Source organism: Danio rerio, chromosome 2 (genome assembly GCF_052040795.2).
Source record: "Danio rerio strain M-AB ecotype USA chromosome 2, GRCz13ab, whole genome shotgun sequence".
Classification (NCBI taxonomy): domain Eukaryota; kingdom Metazoa; phylum Chordata; class Actinopteri; order Cypriniformes; family Danionidae; genus Danio; species Danio rerio.
This window is the reverse complement of record NC_141022.1, coordinates 17,831,417-17,854,256: the sequence shown is the minus strand read 5'-3', so window position 1 is coordinate 17,854,256 and position 22,840 is coordinate 17,831,417. Positions and strand designations below refer to the sequence as shown.

General features: G+C 35.3%; 2 protein-coding genes across 3 annotated transcripts in view; one reads left to right on the top strand and one right to left on the bottom strand.

Annotated features, from left to right (window-relative positions):
- abca4b (ATP binding cassette subfamily A member 4b) overlaps positions 1–18,731 on the bottom strand; it is an 87,313-nt gene extending 68,582 nt beyond the window's left edge. Inside the window, exons 1-6 of one of the 2 annotated variants that reach the window (XM_087240558.1) lie at positions 18,580–18,731; positions 12,537–12,647; positions 9,637–9,730; positions 9,349–9,490; positions 6,361–6,500; positions 2,079–2,206 (exon numbers count right to left, since the gene is read on the bottom strand). In XM_087240558.1, the coding sequence (XP_087096684.1) occupies positions 2,079–2,206; positions 6,361–6,500; positions 9,349–9,490; positions 9,637–9,730; positions 12,537–12,602 (570 nt within the window). In that variant the 5' untranslated portion in view covers positions 12,603–12,647; positions 18,580–18,731. The remainder of the gene's footprint in view (positions 1–2,078; positions 2,207–6,360; positions 6,501–9,348; positions 9,491–9,636; positions 9,731–12,536; positions 12,648–18,579) is intronic. The other variant, XM_087240559.1, reaches the window with a different exon arrangement.
- Positions 1–22,840, top strand: part of LOC147846305 (uncharacterized) — a 350,900-nt gene that overhangs the window by 324,385 nt on the left and 3,675 nt on the right. The gene's annotated exons all lie outside the window — the stretch shown is intronic.

Genomic DNA, 22,840 nt, shown 5'->3' with positions numbered 1-22,840 from the left:
ACTAGCTTACTTTGGTTAACTAGGCAAGTTAGGGTAATCAAACAAGTCTTTCGACAAAAAGTGGTTTGTTCTCTAGTCAATCAAAAAAAACCTTCTTAAAGGAGGCTAATAATAATGACCCTAAACGGAATGTAAAAAGCCTTTATTCGAGCCAAAATAAAAGAAACCAGAATTCCTGAGGAGGAAATAGGAAATACTGTGGAAAATGACCCTGCTCTGTAAAACAACACTTGGGAAACATTTGAAAAAGAATTGAGAAATTTCATAGGAGCGTAATAATCAATTATTTTGCCCTCAACTATATGAGATTGTGTTTGTTTTTTTTTTTTTAAAGAAAAGAAGAATTTGAAAAGGATAAAACCTAAGAAAACAATTATATTTGTGCCTCAAGAAAAAGAAAAAAATATCTAATTTGTTATTTTTGCTTCTTAGGATCAAGTAATCTTGCTACAAGAATAAGCAACACAATTGTACTGATATGCCTTTGAAGAAATATCTTCAGCCGAAATATATTTTAGCTAAATGAACTTTATTCCTTTTTATTATTTATATTCTTTACTTAATAATCTTGTCAGGCATATTTATAACAACAATCATTTGATGACATATTTAATAAATTTTTAGAAAAAAGGTTAAAATAGATTATATATATATATATATATATATATATATATATATATATATATATATATATATATATATATATATATATATATATATATATATATATATATATACATACTTTTTGGTTGGGCTAATAATTCTGACTTCAACTGTATATACAGTATATATATATATATATATATATATATATATATAGAGAGAGAGAGAGAGAGAGAGAGAGAGAGAGAGAGAGAGAGAGAGAGAGAGAGAGAGAGAGAGAGAGAGAGAGAGAGAGAGAGAGAGAGAGAGAGAGAGAGAGAGAGAGAGAGAGATATCATGGTATGGCTGCAAAGTTCTTTTGATTATCACACTAGATTGAGAGTATAGTTTCTAGCCATATTGACCTAGAAATTAGCAACTTGTCTTTATCCATCAGTCTTAGTACATGATGAGACAAGATTTAAATAGAAAAATTATCAAAACTCAAATTTTTTTTTTTTGGCATTTTTGGAGTTATGCTGGCGACCCAAAGGTGCAGTAGGTAGTGCTGTTGCCTCACAGCAAGAAAGTCGCTGGTTCGAGCCTTAGCTGGGTCAGTTGGCGTTTCTGTGTGGAGTTTGCATGTTCTGTGTGAAGTTTCCGTGAGATTCCTCCAGGTGCTCTTTTTTTTCCCCCACAGTCCAAAGACATGCGGTACAGGTGAATTGGGTAGGCTAAATTGTCCGTAGTGTATGAGTGTGGGTGAGTGTGTATGGATGTTTCCCAGAGATGGCTTGCGGCTGGAAGGGCATCCGCTGTCTAAAAATGTGCTGGATAAGTTGGCGGTTCGTTCCGCTGTGGCGACCCCGGATTAATAAAGGGACTAGGCCGAAAAGAAAATGAATGAATGAGTTAATGGTCTAATCGGATTCAAGGATTTATGCTAAGCTAAGCTAAAAATGCTCACGCCAAACCCAGAGATTGGCTGAATGATTCAAAAATGGTAAACCTCAACTGTTTAACTCAAGGTGACTCGTAAAAATGAGCCTTTTTGCCCCAAAAAGTAGAGTGTTCCTTAAATTAATTTTCAAAGTAAGATATCTGTCTTTGACCTCCTATTTTACAATGTATCTCTACACGTAGAGGTGCCCTTAGTAAAGTACAGGATCAAAAGCAGCCTACATAAGAGTGCTTGAACCCCTGAGACAATGGGCCCTGTCATAAATCAAGTGGTGTGTGAAAGGCCAGCGTGAAACAAAAGAAAACCGACGTCAGGAAGACACTAACATACAACCTCAGGAAGGGCTCTCAGTGACTGTTAAACACCATAAAACACATCACAAACCCACTCGTTTTTGCTGGAAACATCTAGTGAGCTCCCATAGGAGTGTATGAGGATGTGACTGTGTGACAGGATTCTAGTGACAGTGGAAGCTGTTAAACTATTGACAAAAACAACAAGAAGCAGCTATTGTGCTTTAAATGAAAAAACGTACCTGCTCCACCCGAATCTGTGCATTAGTGAGATCGTGCACAACACCTTCTGAAAGCCTCGCGTCTCGCAGTAGGAATGCTGTTAAAGTCTCATCGTCTTTCAGTATGTCCTCCACCTTCAGCCCTTTACCTGACAGAACGAAGAAAAATGACATGAAGGGCAAAATAAAATTTTTAAACAATAATACAAAAATGTTGTTTAACGCATATGTGTTGTTAATTTTAACTCAATTAACTTATGTTTACCAGTGAGTTAACCTTAGGTTAATTGTGCTTTCTAAGTAAAAAACTACTAATGACACAACTTTGTATCACCAATTTAATGGCCTGCTGTCTATTGATCCTACTTAAAAATCTTTTAATCTTTTAAAATCTTTTAAAATCTTTTAAAATCTTTTATTACAGACTGCAGAGAGAGAATTTAAATTGACAACTCTCAAAGGGTTTTAACAGTTTACCAAATAGATAATTATTGATTTGTAAGAATCAGGTTATAATTATGTGAAGCATATTATAATTACTTTATGCACTGTAAAAAATCCACACAATTACTTTGTTGTCTCAACTCAAATCAATTAAGTTCACTTGATTGTTTTTTTTTTTTTAGTGGATTGAACATAAAACAATTAAGCTTCCCCCTAAAAAATCATTTTAAATATGTATTTTGAACAAGAAGCAAAAGTAATTTTTTGAGTGTACTTCAAGGCTGTACTTTTGTATTTTTACTCAAATGTAATTGCATATACAACAGGGGAAATAAGTATTGAACATGTTACCAATCTTAAGAAACATATTTCTAAAGGTGACTTGAAGATTTTCTCAGATGTGTAATAAAATGAAGTAAAGCAGGGACAAAGGATTGAACACATGAAGAAAGAGGTGTAAAAAGACAGTGAAAGCCCAGAGAGCAGCTGAAATCTCTCAGTAGCTCTTCAGCAACCCTCTGCCATTGGTCATTGTAAATTAATATCAGCTTCTTTAGTCCAACATCTCCATTAGAAGGAGGATAAAGATGAAACCAGAGTGGATGTTTCAGCAAGACAATGATCCAAAACACAGCCAAGGAAACTCTTAAATGGTTTCAGAGAAAGAAAATCAAGCCATGGAATGGCCCAGCCAATCACCTGACTCAAATCCAATAAAAATTACAAATCAAAAACCAGCTTTGACAAAAAGACACTCTGTTGAAGTCTGTGAAAAACCCACAACTGAGCAATTCAGGTTACTTCATTCTCCATATGAGAGGTGTCTTAAAGCTTCTATCACCAAAAAAAAGGTTTTATATATAAGTATTTCAGTACTTTCTCCCTGTGTCATTCCATTGTTATCACACATAACATTGTTTAGATTTTTATTTTTATTTTTTTTTTGCTTTCTTTACTTTTTATGTTTGTCTGTTTATGTATTGTTTAGGTTTTTACCAAAATCTGGTCCAATTCTATGTCAACAGCTGATTTTCTTTTGAGTATTGTATACACTCCTGCATGTGAGACTATATTTTGAATTAATACATTAACACACTACAGTATAGAATAGCTTGCACACAGAAAAAAATCACATGCTTTTTATTTTTCCATTCACTTAAAAATATAACTTAGAATGTCAGAGGTCTAGTTTGCTTTTTTTACGTTTTACACAAGCTGGTCTCACTCACACTGCCAATAAAAATGTGATTGATCCATCCATTTCTTAAATTAAATCTTACTAAAACTTCCAAAAACAAACATTCCTCTTTCTGTGGCCCACATTCATGTGAAATGGGAAGAATGCATTCCACATCTTCTTCATTGAAGCCCTCTTAATGCTGCAGCAGTGTGTTGATCAGCGTGCATAATGACTTTGACATATATTCACTCAGAGGACAAACAGTGCTGACAACGTGCTTCAATGGATCACTTGATCACTGAATTCTTTGCTGAAAGCTTTGTCGCTTAACAGGTCTTTTTCAGTGCTGAGAGGTCAAGACATGAGAGACGTGTCTGGAGAAAGTGCTGACAGATCCAGCTGGCCCACTTTAGATACAAGCCAACCAACTTAAATATATAATAACATGTTTTATGAAAAATTATGATAAGTAATACTGCAATGAATAATAATGAGTAACAGGTCCTGTCTGATTGGGAATTGTTTTTGAACATTTACCATGCTTTACTAGTGCTTTTATTGTTTTTAAAGATGTTATTATTTATGATGAATACCTATAAACACTAATTAAGATTTCTTTTTATTATTTTACTAAATATATATACTTTTATTTAAAAAAAGGAATACATTGAAAATATTTCCTTTTTTTAAATGCCTTTTGTTACTAGTCAAATAATTATCATCAAATAAATCCATAATCTCCAAATCTTATAAAGAGATTCATCCCTTCGGGAGAACCGGAGAAATCCCATGTGTAAATGGGGAGAATATGCAAACTCCACACAGAAATGCCAACTGACCCAGCCTCGAATCTTGCTGTTAGGCGACAGAGCTACCAACTGTGCCACCACGCTGCCTCAGTAGAGTAAATATATTAACTAAATTACAAACCAAAACAATAGCTCTGGTTTCACAGCAGAAAGAGAGGACTACATTTTAACTGGACGGTTTCAACTCAGGACTGTATTTTTCTTTGCCCACGCATTCATTGGGGCCCGATCAGAATTGCAATAGGCGTAAAACATTGTAATCAAACATATGAAAAACTTTTTTGTTTGTGGTGTCCATTTCATTTTTAAGACAACAAATACAGTGTGTTAGTTAGGTGAAACTGGGGCCCTAATACACTCTGTATAATGACAGAATCTGCCATTTAAACAATTATCTTGGAATCAAAAGGAACAGGAAAAACATTTCAAAACCTTCCATATTTTGTAATATAGCTGTTGTTGTAGTGTTCTGTTTTTAACATAATGCTACTTAAAGTACAATCCAGACTTCTCATCTCTTAAAATTGGTGCTTGACCTGAATCACCTCTAATCACATCTAAATCAATGACTTCAATTAGGGAAAAACCCCAACTCAAGAAGATCCAATAAAATCCGATAAGTCCAACCAAACCCAGCAGAATTTCCAACCCAACTGGACCGGACTGCGAACAGCACTTATGTGTGTGTGACCTGCAGCCTCCAATTTTCAGTTGATCACAACCTGACTCCTGTATGAGTTTTGAACTCAAACCCACTTGGGTGTTCTGATTCAAGTGGACCCTCTATCTAGGCCCTTTACTGATGCACTTTTATCAAACAAAACGATGTTGTCTGAACAGCTGTGGGCATATTATAAACATAAATATACATGTTAAAAAATCTTTAGCACAAAAGCCCAGGGGCTGGTAAAAATTCAACTACAAAGTCTGCTGATCAATAAAGATTAAGTCAAGGTAACAAGGAGAAAGAATGAACATTGTTCATTTTCACACACAGTACAACTGTATCAACATTTTAACAATACATGTTTAAAAAATTACATTTTAAGGTATAATTTACACTAAAATAGAATTTTCCTCACCATTTACTCACATTGAATTAGTTCTAAACTTTTAATTTCATTTATTTGATGAAAACAAAACAAGATATTCTGAAGAATGTATGAAAAAAGAAGCCATTGACGTCCATAGTGGGAATAAAAAATACTATGGAAGTCAGTGTTTTTTTATCTTTGACTGTCGGTTTGAGAGCTCCAGGATTTCCCCCTCCCGTTGACATCCAAACTTTTATTAATTGTTAACACAGACTAACGAAGTGTATGTGTCTGTAATGCTAAACATACATTTGAAAATATGATTGTGTAAAGGTGGCCTGCCTATTTATTTCGATAATCAGTTTGACTTTGTTTATATTAAGGGCATTCTGTCAGTTTATTTTCTTTTGGATATTTACAGATAATGTAGTTAAATGTAGATAATGTATTTATTAGGAATCTAACACCCTAATCTATTGTTTATTATTTTATTTTGTAATTAGTTTTCCCTTAGACTTAGGGGCCATAAAAAGTGGGGGCTCGTCCGGGATCTTTATTTGTGTTTAACACAAGAAATATAAACTCAGGTTTGGAAACAGTGGAGGATGAATAAATTTTGACAGAATTTTCATTTTTGCTTGAACTGTCCTCTTAAGAGAGACTTGGGTTTATCCTCATACTAAGGACTAGTCATCATCAGCCCATTAGACTGAACAGGAAAAGGAAAGAGGTATGAGGGGAGTGGAAGTACATGACAGGAAATGCCCACTCTCTCCATCCATCACTTAGTTCCATTAAAGAGGTCCATCAGTTCATCTGAGAGCTGGGTTAATTACCTGCCACACGCTCAGGACTGGTGCGTAGAGTCTCCATGAAGTTGCTCATGATGGAGGCTTCACGCCACAGACGGCCGAGCTGAAGGAACTCAGTGTCGTTAAACAGCAGCTCTTGAGAGTCCAGGTAAAACCGAGCCAGTCTGAGTAGGAGAGAAATAGTTAGTTACAGCAACTGATGAACTTGAAATGGAACTAAGTATATAAAAAACAAGCATATACCCATTAATTTTTGGTATAAGGAAAAAACAGCTTTCTACACTCTTTAAAACAAAGGTTCATTATAGGCATTACATGGAATCTTGGTGTGACTCTGGAGTCAGATCTGAGTTTCAATAGTCATGTCAAAGCAGTAAGTAAATCAGCATACTATCATCTCAGAAACATTGCAAGTATCAGATGCTTTGTTTCCAGTGAAGACTTAGAGAAACTTGTTCATGCTTTTATCAGCAGCAGGGTGGATTACTGTAACGGCCTCCTCACTGGCCTTCCCAAAAAGACAGTCAGACAGTTACAGCTCATCCAGAACGCTGAGGCCAGGATTCTGACTAGAACAAGGAAACCAGAGCACATCACACCTGTCCTCAGGCCTTTACACTGGCTCCCAGTTACATTCAGAATAGAGTTTAAAGTATTATTACTGGTCCATAAATCACTAAATGGCCTAAGACCTCAATACATTTCAGATATGCTGACTGAATACAAACCTAACAGATCACTCAGATGTTTAGGATCATATAAACTAGAAGTTCCAAGAGTGCAGTCAAAGCAGGTTGAATCAGCTTTCAGCCACTATGCCCCTCGCTGTTGGAATCAGCTTCCAGAAATGGTCAGATGTGCTCCAACATTAGGCACGTTCGTTGTGTAGACGTCTCAAGTCAGTGAGTTCAAATTTCCTTCTGCGTTCACACAGCGCAGCATTCCGGCAAATTACTGCTAACGTTACAACTTCTCTTTCCAGAAAATTGCCAGAGTGAAATTACCAATATTTTCAAAAAAGGCCTGTTCACACATACAGATCTTCCTGGAATAATTACCGGTAATTTTCATCATTTGCCATATTTCCAGTGAAATTCTAAAACAGCTGTTTATATATTGCACAATTAAAAGCATTATAGAACAGCGGTTAACATTTAGCTGGTCTAGTATCACTTTTGCGCTGTTTCCTAGTATCAAATGTGGAGTGTAAATAATAATGCAGTGGTGGAATGTTGTGTCTAGATGCTTAGCACCTGGCAAACAATTGTATGCATTCATATTTAGATGCTTTTGCATCTATAAACAGTCTATAAACATTCTATAAACTGTGTTGAAAATGAAGTTTATAGAACTAAAATCATTCCCACATCCTGCAGTGCACACAAAAAATGCCTACTTCCAACAACAGTTCTAGGAACTGTGAAAAAGCACCTGTTATGGCAGAGATGCACAATCCTGTTGCTGAAGGGCCACCTTACTCCAGAATTCTACCATAACTAAACAAGGGCTGTATCCAAAATAAGCCCCCTATACCCTTAAATAGTGCATTTTTTATATTGATGTCCAAAACCATACAATACATTCTCAAGGGAACTCAACCACAGTGCTCGTTATGCTCTGTGAGAGATTGCACACCAAATGAATTTCCGCATCTGATCACAAGATGGTATCCATTGCGGAATCTTATCAGTGTACGTTTTTAAATAGTTAATTATTATTTAATTGTTAAACTAATGTTTGCATACATGAAGGAGAACAAAATACATCCTTACTTATTGACAGCTTAATAATTGTTAAAAAAAGATCACAGTTTCTGACCAGCAAAACAGCAAAGCACAAACAAAATGGCATCCCTTCCAGGGCACTCTCTTGTTTTTGTTTACTCTTTTATGTGGACTATAATTAAGGATTAATGTAGGGAATGTATTTACGTAGTAAGTGAAGCAAGTAGTATTTAGACAAGTGTGTTGAAGCTGGTTGGATGTTGGCCATCAGGAGCAGCACTAGGGCTGGGCAATGTGAACATATATATTGTATGTAAAATATAAAAGGTCTATCGTTTCATATTACGCTCTTTTCTTTATATTGTGGTGTCGTAAAAAACCAGTTTATTGTAATGCTTCTTCATAATTACTATGAGGGGAACATTACACATCATTATGGGTTAGTTTACAGAACAATAAGAAAATTTTGAGACAGTTGCAATCTTGAAAATACAATGTTTACATTTTTGACTTTATTTAGTGATATTTTATGTTGGGCATGTAATCATTCAAAAGTTTTATATTTCATTTAATTTCTACATTTTAAGTCAAACTTGTGCCTTGAAGTTCTAAATAAAGTGAGAAATATGATCGCACATAAATTTCTGAGTTGCAAAATGTTAAACAAAAATGGAAAAGTTATTTCCATGTGGTCAATTGAATTTACAGAAAAGATACCACAGATGTGGCTACTGAGATTGCATGAGTGATTAAAAGTGACCACACACAATGCTGCAGTACTGCATGTTACAGCACGAAATGGTCTAACACAAGAAAGACATGACCAGCTGGGGGCAGTTATGTAACATAGTGAGCAGGCTGAACTAATATATTGTAGCAGCGCACACGGAGAGGCAAAGGAAATTAAGAAGGCTAATCATGATTGTCTCATCAATAGTATCAATAGAGTTTTTATAATGGTTTGCTCTGACTATAAAATGTATATAAAAATCTGTATATGAGATGACTTATATTGTGATTTTATGGCAAGCAGGAATATGGCATCACTGCAAAAAGAAAAAAAAAACAGAACTTATTTTTTTTTAGAAAATATTAAGATAAGACTAAACTTACAATCCTGAAAGTTTGTTATCAAGCCTTTGGATGCCCAGCAAACCTCCTCTGCATGGGAAAACCCATTTTTCCTTAAAACTTTATTGTGTCAGGACTATCTCTGGACGCCCACAAGACAAATGTGCTAGATAGGAAATTCTCCCAGATTTGAGCTGCGGAGGAGAGTCTGACTCACATGGAGTTGTGGTAGTTGGAAACGACCCCAGGCGATTCTCCTCGAGTTTGATGGCGAAAACACGGGTTATTAGCGTTGCAGAAAATCCCTTGGATCCAAGGCAGGATTCCTGCTGAGGGCATAGCCTTGCTGGGAAAATGACCTGCATTTACAGAAATGATGAGCAAATTTTAGGCAACACAGATAGATGGTAATAGAAACGTTCGTTGAGTTTCATTCATAATTAAAATCTAGCTAAGCATGAAATCGATGAACTGTAAATAGATATATGATGCTATGCATTCTTACATTCATGCTGGCGGTACAGGGGATTGGCTCTTCGCAGCCAGACAAGTCCAATGAATAAAAACACAGGCCACAAAATCTCAACAAAAAAGCGAATCTGTAAACGTGACAAGACAGTGATGTGTTATATTTGTGTAGCAATGTTGGTAAAATACAGTACATACCAATAACAACAATATGCCTTTGCATATATTAATATAGTTTCATAATAATTTCTTTATTTATTATGATGTTAATACATTTTTGACATGTCAAATGTTTAAAATAAAAACCCGTGTAGAAAATAATTCTGGCCCAGATTTGGCATAAAGCTGGCGCAGCAAGCATTCATCCAGCATTGGCATAAAGCAATTGGACCATAGACCGGGTTTGGCAGAGGTGGCACCATCTTTAAGGCAGCTCACAAGACTTGGGCCAGAGGTCAAATATATTTGGCCCAAGATGTTAAAAATTGTGTGGACCACATAAGTGTGGCTTATCTTGACCCACTTTTAAAAGATATTTAAGCCTCTACAGCGAACATTATGATAGATCTATAAAAAAAATATTTGACTGTTTTTCTTTTCTTAAAATGGCTTAACTTGAAGCGCTGTTAAAAAGAATGTTGCCATAGGAACAACGTCCAACAGTGGATCTAACTTGGACATTTTACATGTAGAAATTTCCTTATAATTCAAATTTATAATATTCAAACCGGTTTCGTTTATTCCATTCTTTTTTGCTGAATATTATAGAAAACAATCATAATATTGTATTATCATGTATACAAATACAGTAAATATAAATATTTTCTCCAGTAAATATTATAACAAATAAATAACAAGTTTAATATATCTGGATGCATCAGAATAATGTAACATTAGCTACTAGCTAACAATGTTTATATATTATACTATATACACTTTACAACGCCTATCTTATAACGTTATGCCTCTAAGCTAACTCACCTGAACTGTCTCCATCACTGCTCTTATCAAATGTCCAATCTGCATCATTTTCATGGTCACTAAAACCCATCTCATCCTCACTTTCATCTGCAGGAAGAGCCAGTTCTCTCCTTTTTTTCTTTCCCTTACCACAGAACATGGTAGTGCTCAATAATACACTGTTCTCTGTATTCATATCTATTTAAAAGTAGTATTGCCATTAAAATGAGATTTTATCAATAAATTAAATTCCATTAACATACAACTAATCAACATTATACTACTAGCATTCATGTTGTTATTGTTACAAATAAAAAGATCACAGCTGACCTTGCTAATTAGCTAACCCATTGCAATATTGCATGTTCCACTATTGGACAGTGTTGCCATTTGGGGACACATACATTTGATCGATTTACAAAAAAAAAAATAATAAATAAAAATAAAAAACGTTTATGAGTTGTGAATATGTCATCATAACTTAATGGAGGTGATGTTTCAGATTTTTTGTGCATCTGACATAAGTTGATCCTTTGTTTTTATTGACGTTTACATTTGTCAGTCTGTCAGAAATCGCGCCACATAAAAACACTGCAGGTCATGTGACTTACCCAAAGCACATCATTGGGTAAGCTAAGGTATTTTCTTTGAACATTGTCTTAAAGAAACAGTGGCCACAGATATATACATCTATGAACAGTGGCAAGGAAATTAACATAAATATCATGTTACCATGAGGCAATACTATGCGGTAGAGGGTTAAATTATTTCTGAGTAAAAAAAAGTCTACCAAAGACTTTGAGAGATAAGATCCAAAGTTTATCTTCATATACTTATTATTCACCTGTTTCTAAATGGTCTGTCTCTAAAAGTGAGGGGTACATAACTTAGGCCTATCTGCTACTCCCCTGCCAGATGGTCTATGTTTGGCCCTTGTCTGGAAGCCAGACTTTGGTCCACTCCATAGATATCCACTCATGCACTAATTCACTCATGTGGGCCAAGCAAAATCTGATTGTGTGGGCCAGAGCTGGGCCAGAGAAATATGCTTTGTGGGAATATATTAAAACAATCTAATGTTAATCATATTTAATGTTACTCTTTATTAATCAAATTGATCTAAGTGTCAACTTTAACATAAATAAAATTTAAATGATATATTTTTTCCACAAACATTCTTGAATTACAAAACAAGCCATAGATTGCTAATTCATCGCATTTTACATTACCTATTTATCAGTACTAGGTTTTTGTTAATGGAAAAGTTTTAAACAAGCTGAATTTGTGATGATAACTACCTCAGAAAATAACTAGACTAGACTCCTTCAGTTACAGGTATGCACATTTGTTTAGAGAACAACATGAACCATGTTGCATGTATTACTCAGTAAATATACATTTCATGAAATTTTGTCTTTTATCATTGCTTATGATTTTAGCCGGGAAGTCGGGGGTCCCTTTGACTCATTACAGAATGCCCTTTTATTTAGTTTTTAACAATGTAATAAAATGTTTCACTTTAAATGAGCCTTGGATGATGTCATGGCAGTCTAAAAATATAGGGATAAAGTATTCAAATAAACTAATAAATCTGAAAAAAAAAGTTTAGTTGGAAAATGAATAGGACCATTTCACTAATATACCACCTTTCAGAGCGCACTGTTTTACAAAGTGTAACCCTCATACTATAAATAAATAGCAACATAACAAGATTGTAAATAGTTGATTTAACAAACTGAACATTTTAAAGCACATCAAAAGCTCTCTTTTTCAAAACATCCGGCCTGCGAGTCTCATATTTTGGTTGTGTGTGGTGTCACACCTCATTGCCTGAATTCTGCACTTGGAACCACATTTCTGAGGTTTGTATTACGTGATATAAACAGAGCGCTCTAAATATAAGCTTTCCTAAGGCTTTGGAGACTCCAGGCCAGGATGATGAGTGCTTTTGTGTTCCAGCGAGTGGGTTAATTGTACCTTTTGTCTCTTGCGGAGTGTCCAGTTCTTCCAGAGCAGCAGACGGATCTGACGGCCCGTGCTCATGGCTCCAGATTAACCCCACGCAGGGGCCACCAATCTACAACAAACCTGGGAAAACATCATGTCAAACTCAAAATTGACCAGAAAAGGCATTAGCGGGACATTTAAAAAGGGTCACACTTTACAACAAGGTACTACTAGTTAATGTGAGGTAAGAAACAATAAAAAACCACCTTCAGAACAATATTTATTTATGCTTAATAATGTTACTTAATAAAAATGCAGTCATGCAGCTTTTGAACCATGTTCTGACCACATTACACTTCTATATGTAGTAGATGACATTTCAAAATGACCATTACCGCCGAGTGTGGCACGCCGCGAGACAAACAGCAGCTTGAGATCATGCAAACGATTAGAAATATACTGTACAGTAGCTGCAAATAACCTGCTACTTGTAAGTGAAGATGAAACAGTGAAACAAAGCATTATAATTCCTTCATTAATCATTAAAAAAGCTTCATAATTATTGTTAACTTGTTAGGTGCAATAAGGATTCATTTTGGAAAATAAAATTAAAGAATTAAAAGACAACTAAAAGGAAAGTACAAACATACATACACAAATAAATAAATAAATAAATAAATAAATAAATAAATAAATAAATAAATAAAGCAGTGTTTTAACCTAAATATAGAAAGATGTGCAGTGTTTGTTATTTTAAAATGATAGGACTAAGACAGTCAATAAATAAGCTTTTTCATTTATGTTTTCATTTACATTTTCTTTGTTGATTATATTTTACTATCTCATTTTATGTTTTAATTATTGCACATAAATAATAAAAGAGTAATTAAATAGGCCTAAATAATTATTTATTTAAAGACATTACCAGCGGAACATGGAGAAACGATCTGGGGCATGGTTTAAAGAGTTCTTAAATTGAATGCTACTTAATCAAAATAAGTCAACCTCAAGCAGATCACTGAAATAAAATTTAAATAATTTTGCCGCAGGACGTATATTAAGTCCCGCAAGTTGGTTTTTAAGAATTAATTTCCAGAGCCATATTTTACAGGAAAAAAACTCATCCTGCAGGGTCCGCAGGTGACATTCTATCTTGGCTCGCCATCGAACAGTGTTACAAACTACTCTCTTTCCTCTCTACATTTTGCAGCGACTTCACTATTGATAAAAGTAGTCAACACAAACTTTATACTTAGCAGCTCTCTGAAAATATGGTGTCAGATCCAGAAAGCAAAAAGTTTAAGTTGCCATCTACAACATTGTCCACCTCTACAGCTTATAACCACACCTTTAGGCCATCACTCAATGACTCTACATTTTCAATCTGGTCCAGTAAAGGAATGATCACTGTAAAAGACTTGTACATGGATGGGAAATTTGCTACATTCCCTAAATTGCTGGTTTAGATTGGTCTGACTCACTGACTCGTGGGTTCAGTCATTAATTTAAAAAAGCTATCCAATATGGAATGGTGTTAGCTAAGAAAAATATTCTTTATTTATGGAAAAAGGCATCAAAACCACTTTTTAAATCCTGGCTTTCAGTTTCTCTACCACTTTACTTTTTTGTCTTTATAGTTGTTGCTTTTCGTATTTCACTGTGTTGCTTTAGGAAAATAAAAATATAATATTACAAAAATAATTTAGTTTCAGTTCAGTTCAGTTTTCAAAATGTCAATGTTCTCATTCAAATAATAATTGTTTGCTTTTTTAAACTATTTATGGCCCAGTGTCTTTTGTGTTTTAATTTAAAAATTTTAACTACAACATTTCATTCATTTTACAGCAACTATATATATATATAAAAAAAACCTAATCTAGTCCTATACACAGGAGCAGTCTTGAATGTCTTGAAATACAATCTGAATAATATCTAACTTTAGATGAGGTAACCATAGTATAAATTAAATAATTTACTATTGAATTATTATTATTAATATTATTATTATTATTATTATTATTATTATGGGGCAGAGCTGTCAACTGATCCCCACCTGGTAGTGAGTTGTATCCGCTGGCAGGGGTGAAAGCTGGACAGACCTGGTAGGCCAAAGCGTATTGGTCCTCTAGGAATGTGTGGCTGAACCTCAAGTAAGAGGGATTTTCTACTCTCACCTCTGGAAAAGATTTGACCAGATCCCGATGGAGGCTGGAGACATGGAGACTGAGTGGTCCATGTTCTCCAACTCCATAGTTAACACGGCCGTGAGGAGCTGTGGCCATAAGGTCTGTAGTGCCTGTCGGGGCGGCAATCCACAAACCCGGTGGTGGACACCAGAAGTAAGGGTTGCCGTCAAGCTGACAAAGGAGTTCTACCGGTCTTGGTTGGCTTGCAGGACTCCCGACAGCTGATGCGTATCGATGGGCCAAGCGTGCTGCAGCCTGGGCGGTTGTGGAAACAAAAACACGGTCCAGGGAAGAGTTTGGGGAGTCCATGAAGGAAGACTATTGGTCGGCCCCAAAAAGATTCTGGCAAACTGTCCGCCGCCTCAGAAGGGGAAAGCAGCTCCACATCGACGCTGTTTACAGCGGAAGTGGGGAGCTGTTGACCTCAACTGGGTATGTGGTCAGGCGGTGGAAAGAATACTTTGAGGATCTCCTTACCTTACCGACATGTCTTTCATTGAGGAGCCGAGACTGGGTATGCAGGGGTGGACTAACCCATCACCCAAGCTGAGGTCACTAAGGTAGTTTCCAAGCTCTGCAGTGGCAAAGCAGCAGGGGTGGATGAGATGCACCCTATGCATCTTAGATCTCTGGATGTTGTCACGCTCTCATGGCAGACACATCTTTACAACATCGCATGGAGGTCGGGGACAGTACCTCTGGACTGGGCAACTTGGGTGGTGGTTCCCATTTTTAAGAAGGGGGACCTGAGGGTGTTCTCCAACTATAGGAGGATCACACTCCTCAGCCTCCCGGGGAAAGTCTATTTCAGGGTACTGGAGAAGAGGATCGGGCCAATAGTTGAACCTAGGATCCCGGAGGAACAATGCATTTTTTGTCCGGACCGTGGCACACTGGACCAGCTCTATACCCTCACCAGGGTGCTCGAGGGTTCATGGGAGTATGCCCAACCAGTCCACATGTGTTTTCTGGACTTGGAGAAGGCATTCGATCGTGTCCCTTGTGGCATTCTGTGGAGGGTACACAGGGAGTATGGGGTCAGAGGTGATCTGTTGAGGGCCGTCTCGTCCCTGTATGAACAGAGTAGGAGTCTGGTTCGCACTGCCGGCAATAAGTCAGATTTGTTTCCAGTGCATGTTGGAGTCCGGTAGGGCTGCCCCTTATCACTAATTCTAGTGATAATTTTTATGGACAGAACTTCAAGGCGCAGCCTTAGGCTAGAGGGGGTCCGGTTCAGGTACCACAAGATTTCATCTCTGTTATTCGCAGACTATGTTGTTCTGTTGGCTTCATCGAACATGGACCTTCAGCATGCACTGGGGTGGTTGCTGCCGAGTGTGACGTGGCTGGGATGAGAATCAGCACCTCAAAGTCTGAGGCCATGGTGCTCCACCGGGAAAAAGTGGTTTGCTATCTCCAGGTTGAAGGAAAGTCCTTACCCCAGGTGGAGAAGTTTAAGTAAGGGAAGGATGGAGCGTGAGATTGATAGGAGCATTGGTGCAGCAGCAGCAGTAATGCGGCCGATGTAACGGTCCGTTGTGGTGAAGAAGGAGCTGTGCCGAAAGGCAAAGCTCTCGATTTACCGATCAATCTACATTCCTACTCTCACCTATGGTCATGAGCTTTGAGTCATGACTGAAAGGACAAGATCTCGGGTCCTCCACATCGAGAGAAAGTCAGCTGAGGTTGCTCGGGCATCTGTTTCGGATGCCTCCTGGACGCCTACCTACAGTAGGGAGGTGTTCCAGGCATGTTCCTCCGGGAGGAGGCCTCAGGGAAGACCAAGGACACACTGGAGGGACTATGTCTCTCTGCTGGCCTGAGAACGCCTCGGGATCCCCCCCGAGGAGCTGGAGAAACTGTCTGGGGAGAGGGCAGTCTGGGGTTCTTTCCTAAGACTGCTGCCCCCGCGACCCGGCCCTGGAAAAGTGGCAGAAAATGAATGAATGAATAAGTCATTGAAAAATAATGCACACCCAAGGTGGTGATGGTGTAAAACCTTGGGTGTGCATTATTTTTTCAATATTCAACGACATTTATTCATTCATTTTCTTTTCGGCTTGGTCCCTTTATTAAACTGGGGTCGCCACAGCGAAATGAACCACCAACTTATCCAGCATATGTTTTACGCTGTGGATGCTCTTTCAGCTGCAACTAATCACTGTGAAATAATTGAATGTCATGTCTTCTATTATTGCTTATTAACAAGCTTTTTACAATGACACATTAGTAAATGATGAAATTAGCATTAACTATAATTAATTAATGCCATAGAAGTTGGTTCATTCAGAGTTCTTGTTAGTAACAGTAAGCTTATTGTAAAATAATACATTCAAGAGCAATATAAATGTTGTTAGCAATGTAGCGCTTTACACATGTGGTCATGTAATCAGATTTCCAGCAGTCTTTCTTCATAAATACAGCTGTTTTAGACTTTGTTTGTTAGTCATGTGAACATGGGTCGCAAATCTTCAAAGGAAAACATGGGTCTAGTTTTGAACCACTGAACTATTTTAAGCCACAGCAATGACTGTCACAGCAAAAGCAAAACAGCACAGCAGTCACCGACAGAGCTGTTATTATGTGTGTTAGACGTCTAATTTTCCACAGTAATCTTTTAACACAAACACTGATTAAAGCACTTTGAGTTCAGGTTCAGAAATGTCTCATCGTGGAGAGATTCTTTTAACAGATGTTCAAGCTCTGAAAAAATAGATCATTTGAAATAATTAAATGGTGATTCTTTTGATTAAAATTTTCATTTTATACTACTGATAATGTACAGGGTATGTTTAGAACTTCAAATAAGGATATTATCATTAGAGCATTTATTTGTAGGAAATGATGATTGACCTTAAATTTTATGGGAAATGGGCATATTAATGTTTTCGGTTTGATGAATTGATTTAAATAATTTGTCATTGAACAATATAATGGCTTAAAAATGTACATTTGGCTAGGAACATGATGAAATATTCACAACTCAAAATTCAAGAAACTGAACAAATCAGCTTGTATGAGTCTCATATTAGTAGTTATGCAAAATAATTGGACCAATGAGTGCAATTGTTTTGCAGCTCAAATGTAATTAAGTTGATATTTTGTTTAGTTAATATTGTAAGACACAAATATCGCAAATCAGAACATTACCTATAAAGCGAACAGATCATTTATTCCTCAAGGAATCCAGAATTTGGAAAAAAAATCTGTTATTCTGTGGGGTATGCATAGTTAATTACTTCATTTTCTTTTTGGCTTAGTCCCTTTATTAATCAGGGGTCGCCACAGCGGAATAAACCGCCTATTTATACAGCTAATGTTTTATGCAGCGGGTACAATTCCAGCTGCAACCCAGCACTGGGAAACACCCATACACTCTTGCATTCACTAACATGTACGCTACAATTTAAGATTTAATAGTTAAGTCAGTAATATTTTAAAAATGTTTTTGAAAGAAGTCCCTTATGCTCACTAAAGCTGCATTTATTTTATTGAATATACACATAATGAGGTTGTTTACTGTTTTATTAAAATTTAAACAATTTATTCCAGATTCATAGCTAATTTGCTTTCATCAGCCATGGTATATCAGAACTCATTATAATCAAATAATTTGCATTATTACTGATGTTAAAAATATTAGTGCTGCTGAATATTTAAGTGTAAACAATTCAACATTTTGATCATAAAACATTAAACGAAAAGCATGTCTCTGAAATAGACATTAGTGTAACATTTTTAATTAAAATTTCCTTGTTGAATAAAACTATTAATCCTACTCTGTTCCAAAAAAAAACATGCTTATTTATGTAATAATCTAAGCTAAACTCCTATTGATCCCAAACCTTCATATGGTAGTGAAAATCCTTCCAAAAAGCTACACTTACCTCAGTGTCCAAAAGATTTTTTTCCTTCAATGTTCATAGGTAAAAGTAAACAATTGGAGTCCATTATAGTGATCGAAACACAACAGCCGAGCCTGCTGCTTCTGACTGACTAAACTGATACAACTAATCTGATTGCCTTAATCTGCAGGGTTAAAATGGCCATCAGCAAAGCCCTCTATTTCAATCTGACCACTACTGACTTCCACGATTAATCTGGGAAATGTTGAAGTGTATTGAGTGTTTTTTTTTTTTAAGTGTTTTATTATGTTATGTGGATATTTGGAGAATGTGTGCGCTTTTTTTGACATGTTTATAAGTTTGTTTCTGTTGGATGAGTCAGATCTGAGCAGCTCAATGCTGGAGCACAGCTGACATGACTAATTCGGGATGAGGAGAGTTCGGACAATAGGCAGGAACGCCCTCTTCAATCAGGACACTGGATAAAGAGAGAAGTACTGCAGCTAAATGAAGCTTGCACAGCAAATACTAGACTTGCTCAGTTTGATTGGATAACCATTTAAGTGGTATTTAAATACACTCGTTTGAATATTTAGCAGTTGGCAGTATTTATTGTTTATCAGCTATTTTTACACAAATCAACTTAAAATGCCTTTGATTACATATTTCTGTTGGTCCAAACCAGTATTTATACACGGTTAATGATTTCCGGAAGAGTGTACAGTAACTTACTGTAAATCAATTAAAGAAAAATACTGTATTTACATTTACAGCACCATTTATCTTGCTGTATATGTATTTACAGCATTATATGTACTTTACTGTAAAATATAGATTAATTTTCCCAACAAACTTTAAAATAAATAACACTGTATAATTGTTGTACACTAAAACCTCACATTATAGTTAAATTATGTGTAATTTACTAAATAAATGTTAATGTTAATGTCAATAACTTTCTGTAAATCTATTTTAAACAAAAAAAGCTGTATTTACATTTACAGCACATTTACCTTGCTGTATATGCATTTATGTATTATTATGTAATTTTACAATGCAACTTTAAAATACAGCAACATACTAAATAACTGACAGTAAAATTTGGTTAATATTGCAGTTAAATATGGTGTAATTTACAAAACATGATAACAGTGTAGCTGTAGTGCAGCCGTCTGCCGGTAATTTGATTTCTGATAGAATCTACAGTAACTTACTGTAAATCAATTACAGCAAAAATACTTTACATTTACAGCACCATTTATCTTGCTATATATGTAATTGGAGAATTGTATGCCTTTACTGTAAAATATATGGTGTTTTTCACAATGCAACTTTAAACAGTAACATACTACATAATTGCCATACACTAAAATTCTGTTTATACTACAGTAAAATACTGTGTAATTTACAATCGATGTCAACAGTGTAATTTGTAGTGCAGCTGTCTGCCAGTAACTTACTGTCAAATAAGTTACAGCAAAAATACTGTATTTACATTTACATCACCATTTATCATGCAGTATATTTATTTACAGTATTTGATACCTTTACTGTAAAATATAAGGTAATTTTCACAATGCAACTTTAAAATACAGTAACATACTACATAACTGTCCTACAGTAAAATTCAGTTCATATTAAATACAGTGTAATTTACCAAGATTGTTAACGGTGTAGATCAGCCGTCTGTCAGTAACTTTCTGTAAATCAATTACCGCAAACATACTGTATTTACATTTACAGCACCAATAACTTTGCTGTTAAATGCATTTACAATATTGTGTCTTTACTGTATTTTATAGTTGTATTGTGAGAATTGTTGATTCTTAAAATACAGTAAAATACTGCATAAATGTCCTACGGTAAAATGCGGTTCATTTTACAGTACATTCCTGTGTAATTTACAAAGTTTGTTAACATGTAGTTATAGTTTGTAGTGCAGCTGTTCGCCAGTAACTAACTGTAAATTAATTACACCAGAAATGCTGTATTTACATTTACAGCACATTTATCTTGCTGTATATGTATTTACAGCATTGTATGTCTACTTTACTGTGAAATACAGTAATTTTTTACAATGCAATTTCAAAATACAGCAACATACTGCATAATTTTCTGACAGTAATATTCAGTTCATATTAGGTAAATACTGTGTAATTTACAAAAATCGTTAACAGTGTAGTTTGTAGTGCAGCTGTTTGTCAGCAACTTACTGTAAACTAATTACACTACAAATACTGTTTACATTTACAGCACCATTTAACTTGTTGTACATGCATCTACATTATTAAATGTCTTTACTGTAAAATAAACAGTAATTTTTACAACACAACTTTAAAATACAGTAACTTACTGCATAACTGTCCTACAGTAAAGTACAAAAATCTTTAACAGTGTAGTTTGTAGTGCAGCTGTCTGCCAGTCACTTTTTGTAAATCAATTACAGCAAATATACTGTACAGCACATTTATGTATTGTATGTCTTTATGTATTGTATGTCTTCTTTACTGTAAAACATAACGCTAATTTTCACAATACAACTTGAAAATACAGCAACATACTGCATCACTGTCCTACAGTAAAATAATTCAGTTAAATTTACAGTAACAGTAAATATGGTGTAATTTCCAAAAATTGTTAACAGTGTAGTTTGTAGTGCAGCCGTCCGCCATTAACTTACTTTAAATCAATTACAGCAAAAATACTGTATTTATCTATATTTATATACTATTTATGTTGCTGTATATTTATCTAGAGCATTGTCTTTACTGTAAAATAGAGTAATTTTCACAGCGCAACTTTGAAATACAGTAACATACTGCATTATTGTCGTACTCTAAAATTCAATATACATTACAGTTAAATACTATGTAATTTATTAAAGAAGTTAACATTGGAGCTGTAGTGCATCCATCTGCCAGTAACTTAGTATAAATTACTTACAGCAAAAATACTGTATTTACATTTACAGCACCATTTATCTTGATGTATATTTACAACATTGTTTGTCTTTACTGTAAAATATATGGTATTTTTCACAATGCAACTTTAAAATACAGTAACATACTGCATAATTGTCCTACAGTAAAATTCGGTTCATATTAGTTAAATTTTGTGTAATTTACAAAAAAATGTTAACAGTGTAGTTTGTAGTGCAGCTGTTCGCCAGTAACTTACTGTACATCAATTATAGCAAAATTACTGTATTTACATTTACAGCACCATTTACCTTGCAGTATATGGATTTAGAGCATTGTATGTCTTTACTTTAAAATAGAGTAATTTTCACAATGCAACTTTAAAATACAGTAACATACTGCGTTATTGTTGTACTCTAAAATTCAGTTCATATTACAGTTAAATACTGTGTAATTAATAAAAAAATTGTTAACATTGGAGCTGAAGTGCAGCTGTCTGCCAGTAACTTAGTATAAATTACTTACAGCAAAAATACTGTATTTACATTTCCAGCACCATTTATCTTGATGTATATTTACAACATTGTATGTCTTTAATGTAAAATATATGATAATTTTTACAATGCAACTTTAAAATACAGTAACATACTGCATAACTGTCCTACAGTAAAATTTGGGTCATATTAGTTAAATTTTGTGAAATTTTCAAAGATTTTTAACTGTGTAGTTTGTAGTGCAGCTGTCCGTCAGTAACTTACTGTAAATTGATTACAGCAAAATTACTGTATTTACATTTACAGCACCATTTATCATGCAGTATCTGTGTTTATAGTAGGGCTGTGCAATTAATCAAAAATCCGATTTTGATTTTAGCTTCTAACGATTATGAAAAAACATTAATCGAGATCAATGATTATTAACTTAGCAGCGCAAAAGGCAGCATGCTTATGTGTGTGTGTGTGTGTGTGTGTGTGTGGCGCACACTTACAGAAGCATGCGGTCTTGTTTGCACACTGAGACGAGCAGAGCACAGTCAGCGCACACATCTAAAGTCATCTTAATGTGAGCGTTTTAATGGTCAAATAGGTGTCAAAATGCGGTGTTTAGTGATTATTCATATTAAACCTCATTTGTGTGATAAAAGAATCAAAAGACGTGAAAGAGAAACCATTAAAGTAAAAGTGCGCGATGTTCCTGCTGCTGCCTGTTTTTATGATTATTAATCAAACAACAAAACGAGAAAATCTCTCAGTGCTCTTGACTAAAGGACTTTTGTAGCTAAAGTGTTTTTCTTACAGTGAAGATGCTTAAAGCACAGTTTGTTTCATATTTTTATTCGATTGTATTTATTTCTCTTTTCTTTTGCAGGGTGGAAAATAACTGTA